We start from the raw sequence: 18,882 nt of genomic DNA, 5'->3' as shown, positions 1-18,882 counted from the left end.
ATATTTGCAAATAACTCATGGATATTACATAATTTAGTCTTTACGCCATTCATGGATGTTTGCTATTTTTGGAACAATGTCAGCAGAAAAGGCCTAATCACGAGCTGTAGTTGTGAACTATGACAATGAATATTTATAATCAGCAATGATCTGGGTGTTACTTTTCGAAAATACTTTGAAAATCTGTGATAAGAATTAAGCACGTGTTGGGCCGTTCATGACATCTTCATCCCATTGATGCCTCACCCCCACCACACACACTCTAAACTTTATCATAAAATTGGTGATGCATGACATGTTTCAGAGGTGTAGTCAAACTCTTCTAGAGAACAAAGGGACTTCATTATAGGAAGTGCATAGTATTTTAATATTCTTACAAGAGAGAAAACACTAAAACATTGGTCCAGACTGGGTTACATCCATGTTGTAAAAATGCTTTTATAGTGACTTTACTAATGTTGGAACTTACAAGTGGTAAGTGTGTGATACTACATATGAATATGCCAGAGAAATCCTCAAGTCATCTCAATTCTCTACACGCCAAACACACTGCTTTGCAGTCCAGAGTTACGAGTCTTCAAAGAATATGAAGTCCTGCAGGACAACACAGAGAAATAAGAATGAAATATGAACTTTCATATAAAAGAACATAAAAGGAAGTAGCTACACTGATGGATGAGTGAATGTTCTGGGTCATAGCTTACGATAAGGAAACATGCTCCCAGCAGAACTGCTTTCATCCTCACGTCCAAGTCCATGGGAAAGTAAACACCAAAATTATGTGCATCAGTCAGTGATTTTTTTGATCAAGCCACTCCACTGTTTACTGATACGACCTACAGAATGTCCATCCTTACTGGTAACCTGCACAAAACAGACATATGCACATAACCTTTTGTCAAACTGTCGCGTTTTCTTTTGGTCTGTTGACACAATAACAAATACATACATCAAAATTCACATCCCCACAGCAGCTGATGGCACAAAAAGGCCCTTCGATGGACAGCACCTTTGTTTTAGACATGTCATAGAGGGAGAACTTGGGCTTAAACATGTGCCAGTCTTGCTTGATGTAACCTATAGTATTCCCCGGTGGAGCCTGTACCTCCAGCTTCAGTCAATGTCACATCCAGAAACAGGAGAAAAAAAAAAAAAAAAAAAAGTTGGAGAATTGGTTCTACAAATCAATCTAGAGGGTTTATAATATTTATTATAAATTTAGCAATTTCAGCAAAATCTTGTTAAAATGTTTCTTCTCCCCTCAAAAAAACTGTACACAGAACTTCAGCTGCAGTCGGAGTTGTTACCTTTTGGAGACAGCAGGGGAAACAGCAGGATGAGCAGCGGGAAGGCCGGATTATGTGAATCACTTCCTGATCAAAGTTATCTTTTATCTCCAGCTCTAACCTCCTCACATGGCTACAGAATTTCCGTGTGCAGCAGTCATTGTTTTCTTTAGCATGGAAGATCTTTTGACCCATGCTGTTCTTAATCTCATACTGGTTATTAGTCTTAAAGCAAACGATTGCTAGATAAGAGAAATTGCTCTTTAGCATGTGAAATTGTGATAAACTTATTTAAATTACACTTTTGTCATATGAATAACTTTATATACACTTTACCTTCAAGGAGCTCAATCTTTCGATGGACTAATATCTGGTCAATCTGTTAGATCAGAAAATATTACATAAAAAGATAAATATTCTATTGTGCATTTCCCCATCATAAGATACAAAGTGTACACTTTTAATGGACTGTTCAACCAAAAAAAAAAAAAAAATAATAACTAATGGAGATTCTGTCACCACTTGGACACAATCAGTTTGTTCCAAACTTGTATGGATCTTTCTTCTGAACTCAAAGTTGATATTTTGAAGAATGTTGGTAACCAAACAGTTTCTGGTTCCCATGACTTCCATAGGTTCCTCCATACTGAAGTCACTTGGGACTGGCAACTGTTTGCTTACATTCTTCAAAACAGAAAAAAGAAACTGTTTGGAACAAAGAGGGAGTACATTATGAATTTGATCATTTTTTGGTGAACTGTCCCTTTAACTTGGCAATAGTGGCAATTTTTTTACAACTCTTACCGTCTTATTTCCATTAATTAATTTAAAATGGCACACTCACTTGTGTAAGGTCCTCCAAACCAGGTGGCAGAGCTGTTGGATTAGGATAAAGCTCAGACATGTTGAACTCACTGAACAGCAAAAGGGTTTCCAATAAAGAGTAAAGAATTCATTATTTCGCACACACACCTCACAAATAAAACAAACTATTGTGCTTTAACATCGTAAAATGACAGAAAATTGTTTGTTTTTCTTAAGAGGTCAACAACACAACACTCAAAATGGTTATGGAAAAACCAGCATGCACTTTTTTATACCAGGGATGCCCAACGCTGCTCCTGGCGATCAGCGGTCATGCAAAATTCAGCTCCAATCCCAATCAAACATACCGTAAGCAACTAATTAATATCTTCAGGATCACTTCAAAATTAAAGGCAGGTGTGTTCGATTACGGCTGGAGCTAAACTTTGCAGGACAGCCGATCGCCAGGGGCAGGGTTGGGCACCCGTTCTATACCATTTCTATTATACAAAAATGTCCTGCATTTGACTGCAAACAAATAGCATTTTCCTTTAAAAATTTTTTTTACAATTACAGATTAAAAAAATATATGTGCTTGAATATGTGCTTAACTTACATTAGTAGCAGATTGTTTAAATAATCACAAGCACAGCATTACAGCAGATGAAGTGAAGAGTCAGATACGAGGATCACTGCATGAATGTCTTGTCAAACCTTGTTGCCTATGCTCCCTTTGGATATTACTCAAGGAAAGAGCAGTGCCATCAGTAAACCGTGCAAATGAACAGCAGGTGGACTTTAAAAGAACATTTATTTTCAGAATTCACTGCTGTAAATGGGCAGAAATATAGAGCATTTCCTCATCATTCAAACATGTACACCTGTAAATACATGTTCTATTTACACTGGGGTGAGCAGGACACAAAGAAAATAAATTGGTTTAGGTTTCTAATCAAAAACGTAACATTTCTGGCATTGTTTTTGATGGAATACACAAATAACAAAATCTAAATATGCTGATATCTGCTTAAGAACATCTTGTAATTATTTGAACAGAGTTTGAGATTTGTACATATCTGTGATGAAGGTATCCCTTATCTATCTACCACTATTTGCACTCATCAAGTCCTTTATACAGTGCTCCATGACCCAAATAAGGTGTCAGTTTAGTGCGACACCTGTGCTCAGTTTCCCCCAGATGCAAGACTGAAAAACACTGGATTACAACAACTCTTTACTGGAAGTGAAGTTGTTTTAATGGATGCATGTACATGGCATTTGGATAAATCTTATAAATATGCAAACTTTTGTGAAATGTGGTTTGATGTCAAGAAAACAATCTTAATGGTCCTAAAATATGCTCAATTTTCTTTCAACTTGGAGAGAAATCTGAACCAGACACATCCTTGGTTTTGTGAAATTCATTATATATATATATATAAATAATAATGTTAATAAAAGACAATAGCTGTGAAATACCAGAGGGCCACGGGAGATGTTCATTTATTTATCTACACAATATGTGGTCATAGTGCACATTTGTCACCAATAATAATTTTAGGTTTGTGTACAATCAAAAACACAACACTCGTATAGTAGTGCAAATAAGTGCATGAGTTTTAGTACACATTAAATTTGATAACCACTTAATGTCATAAACCAAGAACGGTCTATTAACACAGAACAAAGGAGAACAAATGGAGTTATATAAAACTGATTTAATTTAACAAACTAATTAAGAGTAATCAGAAAAGTAAAAAAAAAAAAAAAAAATTATGAGAACATCTCATCCATTTAAATAGACACAAGATCTGCACCCACACATTCATTCTCAGTGGTCTCTTTTGACCATGGAGCCCAGAGAGTCTCTGCATCTGTAGCAGTAGAAAATATCAGGAACGTTGGACTTCTTAATCTTAGCGCAGGAGAGATGGACCCAAATGGAGCACTCGTCACATTCAATCATGGGACGTCCGGCAAAAGGCTTCCCGCAATAACAAGTAACCAAATCCCAAGAATCATCACCTACAATGGATAGAACAAAATAAGGATGGTTGAAAGATAATGATCAGATGTTTTCTTCAAGGACAGAGATCAAATATTACTTGACAGTATGACAGACGAAAAATGAGTTTACATTAATGATAGAATTTTTTTTTATAGCTTTATACATTAAATACAACATTAGCATACCAAGTCTAATCAGACACTTACCAGACTCGACCATAATATCCTCATCAGTCACCAATGTGTCCGTTTCGCAAGAGCTCAGGTCTGTTTCTTGATTGGACTCCAGTTTAAGCCCTGCCTCGTGCATGTGAACAGCCTGTTCGGTTAGCCCCTCCTCCTTTTGAAACCCCTCGTTTAAAGGGCTTGTGGATTGAAAGTGTCTCTCAGCCTTTACTGATCTCTTTATTTTCTTTAGTGCTGTTTTCGATTGTTTGTGTGCTCTTGCCTCTGAGAGGCTTTTCCTCGGCCCTCCTAAAGATAAGCGTCCGAGTTTCTTAACCTTCTTCCTTTCAGCTTTACTATCCAGATGGATCTGATTCAGTGTGTCTTTCAATCTCATCTTGTCTGAGGAGCTGTCCGACTGAAGATGGCTGAACTCTGTGCTGCTGCTGTCTGTCTCAGCTTTGTGGACCAAACACTGAATGTTGTTGAGGTTGGAGCGTGCTTCCGTCCAGCTATCTTTTACAGACCCTTCACCCGAGAGCTCAGAAAGCTTGTGTGTACATGGAGATGAAGACGGAGACCATGAACTCTCCTGGAAACACAAATCACCACAATTTACCCTCATAATCCTTTTCCAAATCTGCATACAATTTTGCATTGCATGGTGGAAAATAAGCTTATATTTTACATGTATAAACGTGTACATTATATATTTTTTAATATAAATATTTATGTACCTCTTCTGGGTCAAAACCGACCAGAATGCATTATTAGAGTTAAGTATTTTCCCAAACACACACACAGAGTCAGCAGCAGGTGGTTATCATGAAGATGGTCAAAGTTACCACTTGATTGCTGTACAAAAAGATTATGTTTTATGACATTCAACTCACTTCTTTTTGAGGTGGAATGTACCCAGCATAGGCCAGGACAAAGCTGCAAAACTTATTGAAATCCTCCACGGTCCTCTTCCTACGCTCTGGAGGCTGGAACAAAGACAATTGACATTAACAGTGACCGATCATTGATAGTCCGTTTAGATACCCAAATACCAGTCTGTCAGCAATCTGAAACAGTTTTCAATTAAAAAATATTTTTGCCAATTACTATCAGTGAATACAGGCAGATAGATACTGCTCTTATCCACAGCCCATCCCCCCATGTTCGGCCACATGTGGCCTAAGCTATAAATAAGTAACGAATCCGGTCACTATTTAAAACCATTACTGAATACAACTGCGACAGCACTTACCAAAGCCTCCGTTTTACATTTCCGGACGGTGTCTGTAAAAGAAACAGAAGAAATCGGTATTGTAATCTGTGAAACTACAACCTTAAATGAACTGTCAAGTTAGCTTTAGCCTGGACTAATTGGATGCCGAGTAACTTAAAAGTGATTTCCTTGCGTGATTATTGGAATGCTACAGATGTAAACGTTAAGAAATTTCGAAACAAACAATGTTGCAAAGTGTTTTGAAGAATCATTTATAAACATATTCACATCCTAAGAGAAGCTGTTTATGCTAAAAGCTAAACAGCAGATGCAACCTTGTCAAGTCAGCAAAACAAGGAAGCGAATTGGCATCGAAACCACTCACAAGTATGATTAGAAAATTATATGTTATGTATCTGGAGATAGTAGAGAGGCCATGTTAAGTGTAACTTACTTAACCTAAGAGGATAACTCACTTCTGGCACGAGTAACGTTAGTTAATCCATTCAGCAGCGCTTTGTTAAATTGGGTGTGTAACACGAGGCTTGTTTAAAACTTCGAGTAAGTTACACGTGAGACAATAAAATAAAACCAAGACATGTAACTTATACAATAAAAAAAGCACATATTTACCTTGGTGATGATCCATAATACCCAACATGGTGGGGTGGTACCATAAAGCTGGGTTCTTCTTGATGTTGGCTGTTTGATTTCCTGCTAATGATCTTGTGGAGTCACTTTGAGAAAAAGCGAAATGTCTTCTAGTTGAAGTCCGGTTGCTTTTGAATTTAACAGATTAACTAACGTTAATAACGTACGCTCCCGCACAACCGAAGGAGGTCTGCCATATGCTCAGAGTGGTCTTGTGATCAAAACTTGCAACACTAAACAAGTGATCCGATTCTTCGACGATTAGATCAGGTTTCAGTTAAAATTCAGCTGAACCGTGTTTTATTTCGCCCAGACCTCAATTATCGATGATGATTTTGATGATGGTGCTATCTTCGATCCTCGTTGATCACCAACGAATTTAACCGGGTGGTTTCAAATCTACAAAACTGCTGACACCTTGATTGTATCCACAAAAGCGAAGCAAAGACGAAATAATACTAAGTTCGCTATCAATATTCTAATATCTAAATATCAAAATACAGCTTTTTGCAACTGCATTCAACAAAGTATTGAACGTCTGGGTTACGCGCGGTCTCAACAGGAATCACCCTGTGACGCAACCACGCAAAGAGCGCCAGATTCATTGCGTGATGCTTATTGGTGTGAACGTGATGTATATGCAAGACAGATCGTCAAAGATAATCCAAAATCTGACAAAATAGACAACGGAGTTTTTATTCGTACGCAATTCTGTCAAAATGTCAACAGTTATAATACGTGGCTACTTGCAGTAACGTCCTTGTGTCCATTAAATGAACACAGGAAATGGAGAAACTGTGGTTCGTGGGGCGCCATGTTGGATCAGATGCGCTATACATATCCACGCAAAATCTCCTCTGGGAGGAGCCATAATGGCGAACTGTCTTTTGCACTGTGTACTCGGACTTCCTTAATCCTGGCAGGTCAGCTGACCTATGTCGTGACAGTTTTTTTCCTTCTCACTCCACTGCTTGGTAGGATATTCCTAAGATTGTCGTTCATTTCATGCAAACACAGTAAGACTAATTGTTTCCTTTTTATACTATTATTATTTTTATTGCTATTAAACCGGGTAGTTTTGATCCTATTTTATACACCGGTGAAGTCTGCTCAATTGCTGATCAGGCTTTGCTAGTAGCCATCTGTCAACTGCACTGACACACCGTGGCTCCTTACGACAGCCTGCTAACATAGATCTCGTAATTCAGTAGTTTTGGTCGTGTGAAGGCGTTTAGTCATATATTGATTTATTTTAGTTGTGGTAGGTTTCATACAACAATCAAATTCGTTACATTTTCATTGGATTTACAGCAGGAACGTAGTCTGAATGAATACCGGTCTGCCATAGTGGTCCTCTTAGTATTATGGTGGTGACATCGAGAAAGTCTTTAATTTTACCATAACAATAAGATTAGACTCACATTTGCTATATTGTAAATATATTGTATTTATTGTAAAAAAAAAAAAGGAAAAAAAGTATAATGATTAGTACTGGAACAAAACAGTAGACCTTGTTGGTTCTTTTGAATTTCTAAAAAATTGAAACGTCATGTAATAGTGATTTAAGGTTTGTCTTGTGTCTTGAAACACTGAAAAGATAATGGTGCAGTTTTAACGAATTAACTCTTTAACACTTCCTCCTTCAGGATTGCTAACCCTGAGAATGGATTTTGCCAAGCTGCCTAAGATCCGAGATGAGGAGCGTGAGAGTCAGTTTGGATATGTGCATGGAGTTTCAGGCCCAGGTAAAGAGAAAAACATGTTCTGAAGTCACTTTGAATTAAACATACAACACACATTTATCCCATAAGCAGTTTATTTTGACTGACAGCTGTCAGTTATGAGATGGACAGGTTCAGATCTGTGTGTCTGTTCATTGTAGTGGTGACAGCCTCTAGTATGGCAGGTGCAGCCATGTATGAACTGGTGCGTGTGGGCCACTGTGAGCTGGTGGGAGAAATTATCAGATTGGAAGGAGATATGGCGACCATCCAGGTATACGAGGAGACCTGTATCCTTTACCATTCATGAGTGATTTACGTTCTCTACCATGCATGCAAAGGTTTTAATCAAAAGTTTATGCTTTTATTTAGTCATGGTCAATCGTAGTGCTGCCAAAGTATGTTTTTGTATGTTGTATTTGTCTATATGTTTTCCTGAGCTATCTACAGCTGGAGTTTCTGTCGGAGACCCAGTGCTCCGCACTGGAAAGCCCCTCTCTGTGGAGCTGGGGCCCGGAATCATGGGCTCTATCTTTGATGGTATTCAGCGTCCCCTCAAAGACATCAATGACCTCACAAAGAGCATTTACATCCCCAGAGGGGTTAACATAGGAGCCCTCAACAGGGACATCAAGTGGGAATTCTCTCCTTTTCAGAACCTGAGGGTAAGGATAACATGTGTGTCATTCTCAGTGTATACAGTAGGGCTGTCATGTACCCAGATTATTTTTTAATTTGACACCGGTGACAATTATGACACTTCTTCATAGGACTGTGAGTCGTGATAGTCTAGTGGTGTAATATAACAGTATGTATGGGGCCGGGTTCAGATTCAGATTTAATATACATTTTTATAATGAACCAAGCAAACTTGTAAATTGACTTTTTGATAACATTTCTATTTCATGGGAAAAACAAAACCCCAAATAAAAATAACTATTATAATAAAATGTTACTTTCACTGTAATAATTGCTGAAATGTTTTCAGACCCAATTGTTATTATACACTTTTGAATTATGAACCAAAGCAAGAACATACATTAATGCCTTTACTGATGCTACTCCACAATACAAAAATATGATATGTTTCCTGTACCTTTTAGAAACAAATACATTTTAACCATCAACACTGGACACTGTTAAGTCAAGCTGCTCTTTATCTCTGCGTTTGGAAGCTGATTTTGATTCTGTAGTCCTTAATACGCCACACCTGCAACACTAATTTCCTAGCACTTGTCATTTTCACAAAAGGATAACATTTAAAATGGATATATAATACATATTACAATAGAAATATAATACAAAATAATATTTTCGTGTTAAAATGACATCGTTCACCAAAAGGCATCAACTTTGGGTTACTTAATTTTGTACCTACAATCATTTTGGAACTTCATTATCATATATAAAGAATAAGTATTTTAGTCTTTTTGGGAATTGCATTCAATATCCATTTGGGTCATGAAGCTTAGCAGCCATGTGCCCCTGAATGTGTATGACTTTTGTATTGAAACTATGCACTGGATGTTTGTTAACTTTAATTGCACTCTTTCATTGTTTTTTTCAGGTTGGAAGTCACATTACAGGAGGCGATATCTATGGATTGGTGTACGAGAACTCTCTAATCAAACACAAGATCATGTTGCCCCCTCGCAGCAGGGGAACAGTAACCTACCTCGCTCCACGAGGAAATTATGACGTCTCTGTGAGTCAAGCTCACGATCATCCTCACATGTCCTGAAATACTACCACACTTTTATAGAAAAGCACGCAAGAGTAGTTCACATCGGTTTCAGTTTATTTGTATAGCATCTTTGATGGAAAGTTGGATGAAAATGCTCCCTAAGATGTTTGGGTAAGATGAGGAAGAAACCTTATATTACTAAATACTGGAACTTCCCTTTTCATTGTGTGTGTCAGGATGTGGTGTTGGAACTGGAGTTTGAAGGAGTAAAGGAGAAGTTCACCATGGTGCAGGTGTGGCCTGTGCGACAGGTGAGGCCTGTCACTGAGAAACTACCTGCAAATCACCCCCTGCTGACTGGACAACGAGTACTGGATGCCCTCTTTCCGTGAGTCGCAGGCACACACACATTATTGTTCCACATCTTGATAAAGTTTGTTGTGCGCTTAGCTCTTTTTTATTTATTTTTTTATATATGTTTTTGGTTTTCTCAGTTAATTAAGCAGACTTGTCTGTGATCTTGGTCCACCGATTAGTGATATTTCCAGAATCTTGCATTGGGAAAAAGTCCCCACACGCTTTCATGCTTGGGGTTGCCATATGTTAAGACTTTAAATCCCCCAGTCTTTTCTCTTAAATGGATACATTTTCTTTATTTACTCCTTATTTTTCTAGCCTGTACTTATTGAACAATGTCTATAACTTTGTATTACAAGCACTTTCTGTGTCTGTTTGCCTCCTTTAAGAAGAATCGATTTATGTATCCCCCAATTGTAAGTCACTTTGGATAAACACATCTGCAAAATGACTACTAAATGTGAAATGACATCATCAGTTCAGTCACATCTTCGAATTCGTTTGAAGTATATGAGGGCCTTTAATGAGGCTGCTCGCTCCAAACAAACCTTCTCATTGATGAACCTTAATAAATATACACGTATAATGAATCCTGAATGAGAACAGGTAGAAGAAATCAGTTGAAACATGCATATAAGTTTACGTTCTCTTGATTTGGGCATATGTGAATACGACAACATTGATCAAATGTAAAAAGTAATTTCTCAGTTTATTGATTAATAATTGTGATTGTAAGTTTTTATTTAAGAAGCGATGATTGTTAGTCTAAACATTATTTTACAGTCCTGATTTTTGCCGTTTTGCAGTTGTGTCCAAGGAGGGACCACAGCCATTCCAGGAGCCTTCGGCTGTGGTAAGACCGTGATCTCTCAGTCTCTCTCCAAATACTCCAACAGTGATGTCATCATTTACGTGGGTTGTGGAGAGCGTGGAAATGAGATGTCTGAAGTATTAAGAGACTTCCCGGAGGTTGGTATGGCACTGGGTTTAATGATGCTATACATAGTCACTTAATGCAGCGATTAATGCAGCGTTTATGAATGTAAAATGTAATTCAAGTTACCATGTCGAGTGGTTTAGATGCACCTGGTTTAGATGAGTGATAGTGATTTTGTTCAATAGCTAACTATGGAGGTGGATGGCAAGGTGGAGAGCATTATGAAGAGAACAGCACTGGTGGCCAACACCTCAAACATGCCTGTGGCTGCCAGAGAAGCCTCCATCTACACGGGTAAACTCAAGAACCATCTGTATAAAGTGTGCTGTAATGCTGGTGAATCAGTGTGTGTGTATGTGTGTATATATATATATATATATATATATATATATATATATATATATATATATATATATATATATAGAGAGAGAGAGAGAGAGAGAGAGAGAGAGAGAGAGAGAGAGAGAGAGAGAGAGAGAGAGAGAGAGAGAGAGAGAGAGAGAGAGAGAGAGAGAGAGAGAGAGAGAGAGAGAGAGAGAGAGAGAGAGAGAGAGAGAGAGAGAGAGAGAGAGAGAGAGAGAGAGAGGTAACAAAACCTGTAAGCGAAAATTTTTATAGTATGTACATGGATGCATTTATCTTCATAACATGCTTTGTGCATTAACAGGTATTACATTGTCTGAGTACTTCAGAGACATGGGCTATAACGTCAGTATGATGGCTGACTCCACCTCGCGTTGGGCTGAGGCTCTTAGGGAGATCTCCGGGCGATTGGCTGAGATGCCTGCTGGTATGTACAGCTCCTTTGAACTTTCTGTTTAAACGAAGAATCATGGTTTCCACAAAAATTTCATGCAACACAACTGTTTTTAACATAAATAATAATAGGAAATGTTTCATGGGCAGCAAATTAGCCTATTAACTTCTGAAAGATCATGTGCCCCTTAAGACTTTAGTAATAACTGCTGAAAATTCAGCTTTGCATCACTGGAAAAAATTACATTTTAAAATATATTAAAATAGTTTTTCTAAATCAAATAAATGGATGAGCTTAAGAAACAGAAAACATTTACCAATCCTAAACTTTTTTGATTGCAGGGTTGCTAAATCACAAAAGACGACTATTTAATAAAAAAGTTATGCTTGGTATTGGCACCAAAATGTGTGTAAAACGTATCTCAAACTGGAGAGATTCCTCCAAATTGAGATATTGTTGCTATTTTGTTGTCATGTACACTGCATTTGTACTAGCAGTGCAATTTTAATAACCAGCCAAACTATTTTGACTAAATTATACAACCTTGTCCAAAACCAAACTTTCTTATATTGGATAATCAAACTTTCCTGTTTTCTGTCCACAGACAGTGGGTATCCCGCATACCTTGGAGCCCGTCTGGCGTCATTCTATGAGAGAGCAGGTCGAGTGAAGTGCCTGGGGAACCCAGAGAGAGAGGGCAGCGTCAGCATTGTGGGAGCGTAAGTACACACTAATAACATTACGTTTGTACATTATACAATATATATATTACCTGTGTTTTTGTGGTGGTTTATAACCGCAGATGTTTCCGTTCTTTCCTCTCATTTGGGATCCTTTTGGAAATGGACATTTCTTTACAGTGTGTCTCCCCCTGGTGGTGACTTCTCAGATCCTGTGACTTCTGCCACTCTTGGGATTGTGCAGGTGGGTGGATCCTATGAAAACACATGACATTAACATATGATGATGTTGTTTTAGTTTTTTTGGTAATCAGTATTTTTTTCCCCTCTCATCTGAACTGTTGCTCTCAGGTGTTTTGGGGTCTAGATAAGAAGCTTGCTCAGAGGAAACACTTCCCTTCTGTTAACTGGCTTATCAGTTACAGTAAATATACACGAGCACTGGATGAGTACTATGACAAACACTTCCCAGAATTTGTGCCGCTGCGTACCAAGGCCAAAGAGATTCTGCAGGAGGAGGAGGACCTGGCTGAGATTGTGCAACTTGTTGGAAAGGTGTGTTTGTGTATGTTGTTTATCAGAAGGTGTTATTAAATCATAGAATTTTTGCATTTGATATTTTTTGTGTAATGAGATTTTGAATTAAATGTATTCTACGTATATAGTTTATTTAATGTATTTGTATTGATTCTGAATGCATTTATTTTGTTTGTTTCCTATAGGCATCTCTGGCTGAGACGGATAAAATCACTCTGGAGGTGGCCAAACTCATTAAAGATGACTTCCTGCAGCAGAACGGTTACACTCCCTATGACAGGTAAACTAGTCATGTGTAATAAAAGAAGAATGTGACATTCCCACAGACCCTTTTTAGGTGTCGTCTTGTTCTAGTTGCCTGTTCATCAGTTTGTGCTAATTATTTCTCACATTATCTCCCTGTCTGTTCCTCTTCTCCAGGTTTTGTCCCTTCTATAAGACAGTGGGGATCCTGTCTAATATGATAGCTTTTTATGACATGGCCCGGCATGCTGTTGAGACCACAGCACAGAGCGATAACAAGATCACCTGGGCCCAGATCCGTGAACACATGGGAGAAATTCTTTATCGGATCAGCTCCATGAAGTTTAAGGTACCGTTGATGTCTGGGTTTTTGTAGATGTAAAGGTCATAGACCACAGGTAAAACATTAATATTAAATTAAAACATTTAATTAAAAAAAAAAACATAAAAATTTGAAATTCAATGTTGGCAACTAACTGATATAAATTTAACCTGAATTACAAATGAACTTAAATTAAAAAATTAAAGCTAAATAGAAATACCCCCCCCCCCCCCAAAAAAAAGGCCAGCATATATACACGTGTATTTTATACACATATCTTAATTTTTTATTATCTGTGTTTTGTTGTCTCTGTGTACTGAAAGCTTCTGTCACCAAAACAAATTCCTTGTATGTGCAAACATACTTTGCAATAAAGCTTTTTCTGATTCTGATAGTATTAATTACTGAGGATGTGGGGTTGGGTGTATTGTGTCCATTCCTGTTTTTAAACAATACGACATATTGTATTTAATATGAATAGTAGTGACTGAAAATTTGTTAATAGTGTACTTAATTTATTATAATTATTTTTACATATCCATTAATAATTACACACATTTCATGGCTAACATTGAGCAGTTTTCCATAACTGCATGTGTCTGTGTGTTTTGCAGGATCCAGTAAAAGAGGGTGAAGCAAAAATCAAAGCTGACTACGGTCAGCTGCTGGAGGACATGCAGAATTCTTTCCGCAGTCTTGAGGACTGAAAGCAACCTTTGACCTCACACGTGACGTGTCCCACCTCTCTCCTCCCCTGTGCTGTGCAGTGCATTTCCCAGTGCTCCCTTGTGCATGTGTACCTCTCATCTGAATATACACTGAAACTGTTCAGCTGATCTGAACGAGACCAATAAAAAAGTCAGAGCTAGTAGCCATCGCTAATCTCAACACGAAGAGTGTGTGTTCTCACTCTAAAACTACAACTGTTACTTGGTGTTTGAAATATAAGATTGTATTTTAGCATCTTAGGCAAATGCCTCTGTGATCTCTCTGTGCTGAGACTCAACTCTCGAAGCACAAAAACAGCAAACATTCATCTTTTTTTCTTACCACCTGCTTTCCCATGAGTCCTCGTTGCATGTGTTAGGAGTGCAGGGGAGCACAGTGTTTATTCTCATCGCAGTTTTTGTTTTCTCTGTGACCAATAGAAATGAGTTCTACAATAATGGGAACAATGGAAGTCTGAAAGGGATCATTGAGGCTTCACTTATTTATTTGAATCTTGATTTGTCTTGTTAATGTGATTTCTGCTCTGTGTGTTCCTTTGACTGTTTGTTATATACGTCCATGTGAGTGAGTGTTTGTGAGTGTGCATGGGTGTGTGGGTAGAGTATTGTGGCTTCTGTAGTGGTACATTACTGCATTTATTGTGTGTGGTGTTGTGTGTTCAGTTCCAAAGAATTAAACTATTGGAAACTGTTTGAATGACTCTATTTTATGATAACAAAATTAGATTTCATTGTGTGCAGTTCTTCTCTCACTTATCTCCTTAAACTTTCAAAAGTTTGGGGTCAGTGAGTTTTTTTTTCTTCCTCACCAAATCTGCATTTATTTGATCAAAAGTAGAGTAAAAATAGTATTGTGAAATATTATTAGAATTTAAATTAGTGATTTTCCTTTTTTAATATATATTTAAAAATCCGATTTAATTCAATTCAAGTTTATTTGTATATTGCTTTTCATGATGCAAAACAATTGCAAAGCAGCTTTAAAGAAAATGAAATTTCTACAATATATTTAGTAGTAGCTTGTCAGTGGTGACATATATGGCAGAAATGTACAGTAAAATTCAGTTAATAACATATCAGACAGACAATGAACATTATTAACAGCAATGATTATGTTGCAATCAAACTTGTTCATCAATGAGATATTTTTTGCAAGAAGGAGCACAATTGAACATACATACATTTTTAAAATAATGTTGAACATGGTTGTGAGTATTAATATTAATGTTTGTGTGCGTGTGTGTGTAAATTCATAAAAAAAATATAGAAATAGAATATTAAAGAGAAATTTCTTCGTCATTTTTGATCAGATATGTTTTCTTGCTTTAAACATTTTTGCTGACCCCAAACGTTTTAATGATATTTTAGGTCTGTGTTCACAATATTCACAATATTCACAAAAGCTTGGATACTCATGTATTTACATGAGACAGGGCAGTCACCAAACTTTGAGTAGTAAAACTTGTTTATTTGTGTCAGAAGAATTGATGGTGATTTTCACAGTAGACAAAATCACACAGAAAAATCACAAAATCACAAAATCACAAACCAGTTCACATCCGGCTATTTCTGAGGTGAAGGCCCTTCTGGGTCTTACAAAAAGCATGCAGGTGAAAATTAAGAACTTTGCAAATAGAATACTGAAGCACAGCATGAGTGTTGAGATCAGGCCTCTCTTGAGAGGAAATGTATTCAGTGTTGAGTGCTGATATAAGATCAGTTTCTGATTAATATAACTTCATAATGGTACTCTGGTATGAAGCCAGTTCATCCTCTGCTAAACATTCTATCCACTCAACAGTCCATCTGCTCAGCTTGCGGTATGCAAAGGACTTACATCAGTGTCTACTAAATAACATCTATCATATGTTATTCTGATCCTGTTAAAAGATTGCAATACTGAAAACATGTGCATGCATACAGATCAATACGAAGCAAAAATAAGTAGCAGATATGATTTTGCATAGGGCTTTAAATACTAACAGAGCAATGAACTTAAAGTTGTATCATCCAGACAAGTCGTCATATAAAACTCAAAAGACCATGTTAAAAATACATACACAGCAGACTGGATTAAATAAACAAAAACATTAACCATAATTATTAGAAACCATTAATGGAGAAATACAGGTATTTTTAAATGGTTCATGTACTTATTCCTATAAAGGAAATGCATCCTCACATCGGTGCAAACTTACAGAAACTTGACACTTCATAACTCAACTGCTCTTCTTCATCTGTGTTGGATCTGATTGGGTGTGTATGTGTTTGAGGATGGTCATCGGATCTAGTTGTGTAATCATATATATTATCATTCAGAATATGGGGTGAGCAAAATGCCTCACTGCTTACTTAAGAGTCATTCTCTCGTGCACTGCGGTCAGTTCTTGGCAGCGTGAGTATACGTGTGTTTGCTCACTTTTACCTTTGGCCTTTACTGTAACCCCCTCGTACTTTTAACCTTCATACACCGAAGCCATCTCCCCCATGTCATTTCTGCAGGCAGTTCAGTTTGTCCTTGAATTGAGTCAGTATCACAGCCACCAGCCCCACTGCCACACCGACAACTGCCACAACGATGCCAATTATAGTGCCCACAGACTCTTCCATCACACCTGTATAAAATATATTAAAAAAGTTGTATGTATGTGTATATATATATATATATATATATTTTTTTTTTTTTTAAATATATATATATATAATATATAAAAAAAGTTGTATGTATGTGTGTGTATATATATATATATATATATATATATATATATATATATATATATATGTATATATATATTATATATTATATTATATATATATATATATATATATATATATATATATATATATATATATATATATATATATATATATATATATATATATATATATATATATATATATCATCTTGCCAACTTTTCTTATTATTATTTTTGGTTATTGGCCATAGCACATTATTCATAATTTTAATATTGGTCCATCTCTAGTCCAAGTTTTGGTTCTTTACTATATTTTCCTCCTTGAACTTTTTTTTTTTTTAAATCATTTAACTGATTTTAGAATCATATCAATTTTCAGTTGATCTGTCATATTTTTTATTTTAATTTTGATTTTAAAGTTTAGTAATTTTGTCGTTTTAGTTTTAATATATATATGTATCTTAATATTGTTTTTTTACAATTTGAATTTAGTTTTTTACACTAATATCTTTGCACTCTTCATCCTCTCTCACCCAGTCCTTTGCGGATGCTGAGTTTGGTCCCGCCTCCCTGAAGAATAGTTGAGTTTGTTGATATGAATTCACACAAATACAGGCCTCGATCCTCCACCGAAATATTCCTTAGTGTCATGGATAGATCTCCCTCTGACAGATCACCAGACAAAAACACACGGCCAGCAAACACATCCTCCGCCGTCTCGTTCCCTTGTAGAACATTCCTCTTTCCCTCCGAACTCTTCACATACCACCTCACCTTCTCCACAACCCCTACTTCAGCTACATCACTCTTTAAAAAACAGGGAAACACCACATCCTCCCCTTCCACAGCTTTGGCCTTTAGAGGCTGTTGTAGATAAGACGCCTCCTGTGGGCTGGGAGGAGCAGGTGAAGGCTCTGCTGTGGACGTGTTGAGGATGGTCAGGGGAGTGGAGGTGGGACTGGCGATAATGGGCACATTTACAAGCAGACAAAGAAAAAGAAGCCCACCTGTCAATAAAACAACATTATTATTCGAGAGTGCAATTATACATGAACGCTTATGTATGTGAAAGAGTAGGCCTCATGGACTTATATATACAGTTTATGGTCAAAACTCAAAACTGGAAAATAGATTTAGCATGTTTAGAGCAGAATAGTAACTAGTCAAGAGAATTTTAACCAATCAAGAAAAATTCACACCTATAAGCGCTTATGTAGCAGCACCGATGCTATAAATACAGTAGCTTACATGGCTGTGTTATGGCCACACTAAGTCCCTTTACTAAAATTAGAGACTCAAAAGTCACAAGGATTAAAATATCAAAAGTCCTGCGTAGAGCGTAAATCTTCTAACCATTTCTTTATTTGGTCAACCGTAGTCTAAAAGTTAGTTCAGAATTAATCCCTCAGATTTTCTGAATCAAGACTAAATTACCAACAAACAGACTTGACAAGAGTCGTCTCATGTAACTCAAAGAACACAAAAAGTTCATTTGATTTGACTAATGTTGTGAACATAACATTAACGCTAAAGCTAATGCAGCAGCAACCCTCTTTGCCTCAGTACAGTTTTACACGTTTCTCTCTCATACTTCATGTATTCTCATTAATGCCTCAAAAAAAGTGCTGCTTCCTAAACATGGAATTAGAAGAACGTTTACTATGAAACAGACAGTAAATGTTGATTTGATGACCAATCAGCATTTCAAGGGTTCTAGTTAACAGATGCAGGCTGAGAAATGAGAGCAAATGCTTTTTAATAGGTGATGACATTACAGTGTGTTGAATATAAATGATTCATGAACATGAACTATTGGTTACTCCAGGCTGGCACCGGCAAGACATACACATGTTTATGTTAGTGTGTTTTATGAAGGTCTAGCTGCTGAACTGTAATGTTTTGTGGATATGGAGGGAGGAAAGAAATAAAGTCTGTTTCCTTGTTAATTTGTCAAGGTAAGTTAGTAGAACACAGAGTAATGAGGAAGCTAAATGCTGAGAGAAAAGTATAGTCTTACCTGTGAGGGCAGAGTGGAAAATGTGACTAAGTAAAGTTCTGGAAGGTAAGAGACTGAGGAAAGCCATTTCTGTCTCA

At 37.0% G+C, this 18,882-nt stretch overlaps 3 protein-coding genes and 1 pseudogene across 6 annotated transcripts; 1 reads left to right on the top strand and 3 right to left on the bottom strand.

Annotated features, from left to right (window-relative positions):
• Window positions 1-343: 343 nt before the first annotated feature.
• LOC113091293 (phospholipid scramblase 2-like) lies at window positions 344-2,468 on the bottom strand (annotated as a pseudogene).
• Window positions 2,469-2,882: 414 nt separating this feature from the next.
• phf23a (PHD finger protein 23a) lies at window positions 2,883-6,694 on the bottom strand. The gene is made up of 5 exons (XM_026256715.1): window positions 6,109-6,694; window positions 5,515-5,546; window positions 5,156-5,248; window positions 4,305-4,854; window positions 2,883-4,115 (listed from the first exon to the last, which is right to left on the bottom strand). The coding sequence occupies exons 1-5, from the start codon at window positions 6,134-6,136 to the stop codon at window positions 3,922-3,924; spliced, it is 897 nt and encodes a 298-aa protein (XP_026112500.1). The 5' UTR covers window positions 6,137-6,694; the 3' UTR covers window positions 2,883-3,921.
• On the top strand, window positions 5,446-14,487 carry LOC113091281 (V-type proton ATPase catalytic subunit A-like). 4 transcript variants are annotated; one of them, XM_026256694.1, is made up of 15 exons: window positions 5,446-5,570; window positions 7,773-7,871; window positions 8,009-8,137; window positions 8,298-8,512; window positions 9,415-9,552; window positions 9,768-9,919; window positions 10,695-10,857; window positions 11,011-11,119; window positions 11,493-11,615; window positions 12,187-12,301; window positions 12,443-12,506; window positions 12,614-12,817; window positions 12,985-13,079; window positions 13,220-13,391; window positions 13,979-14,167. In XM_026256694.1, exons 2-15 carry the CDS (start codon window positions 7,790-7,792, stop codon window positions 14,069-14,071), a joined length of 1,854 nt encoding a protein of 617 aa, XP_026112479.1. In that variant the 5' UTR covers window positions 5,446-5,570; window positions 7,773-7,789; the 3' UTR covers window positions 14,072-14,167. The 4 variants fall into 4 exon arrangements, with proteins under 4 accessions (XP_026112479.1, XP_026112477.1, XP_026112478.1 ...); XM_026256692.1 differs by lacking the exon at window positions 5,446-5,570 and adding an exon at window positions 6,498-7,142 and having other exon boundaries at window positions 13,979-14,487; XM_026256693.1 differs by lacking the exon at window positions 5,446-5,570 and adding an exon at window positions 6,810-7,100.
• A 532-nt stretch (window positions 14,488-15,019) lies between these two features.
• Window positions 15,020-18,882, bottom strand: LOC113091294 (uncharacterized). The gene is made up of 3 exons (XM_026256717.1): window positions 18,806-18,882; window positions 17,322-17,795; window positions 15,020-16,707 (listed from the first exon to the last, which is right to left on the bottom strand). The coding sequence occupies exons 1-3, from the start codon at window positions 18,870-18,872 to the stop codon at window positions 16,583-16,585; spliced, it is 666 nt and encodes a 221-aa protein (XP_026112502.1). The 5' UTR covers window positions 18,873-18,882; the 3' UTR covers window positions 15,020-16,582.

This window comes from Carassius auratus, unplaced genomic scaffold (genome assembly GCF_003368295.1).
Source record: "Carassius auratus strain Wakin unplaced genomic scaffold, ASM336829v1 scaf_tig00214183_4049273_7079891, whole genome shotgun sequence".
NCBI lineage: Eukaryota > Metazoa > Chordata > Actinopteri > Cypriniformes > Cyprinidae > Carassius > Carassius auratus.
This window is presented reverse-complemented; position numbering and strand designations above follow the sequence as displayed.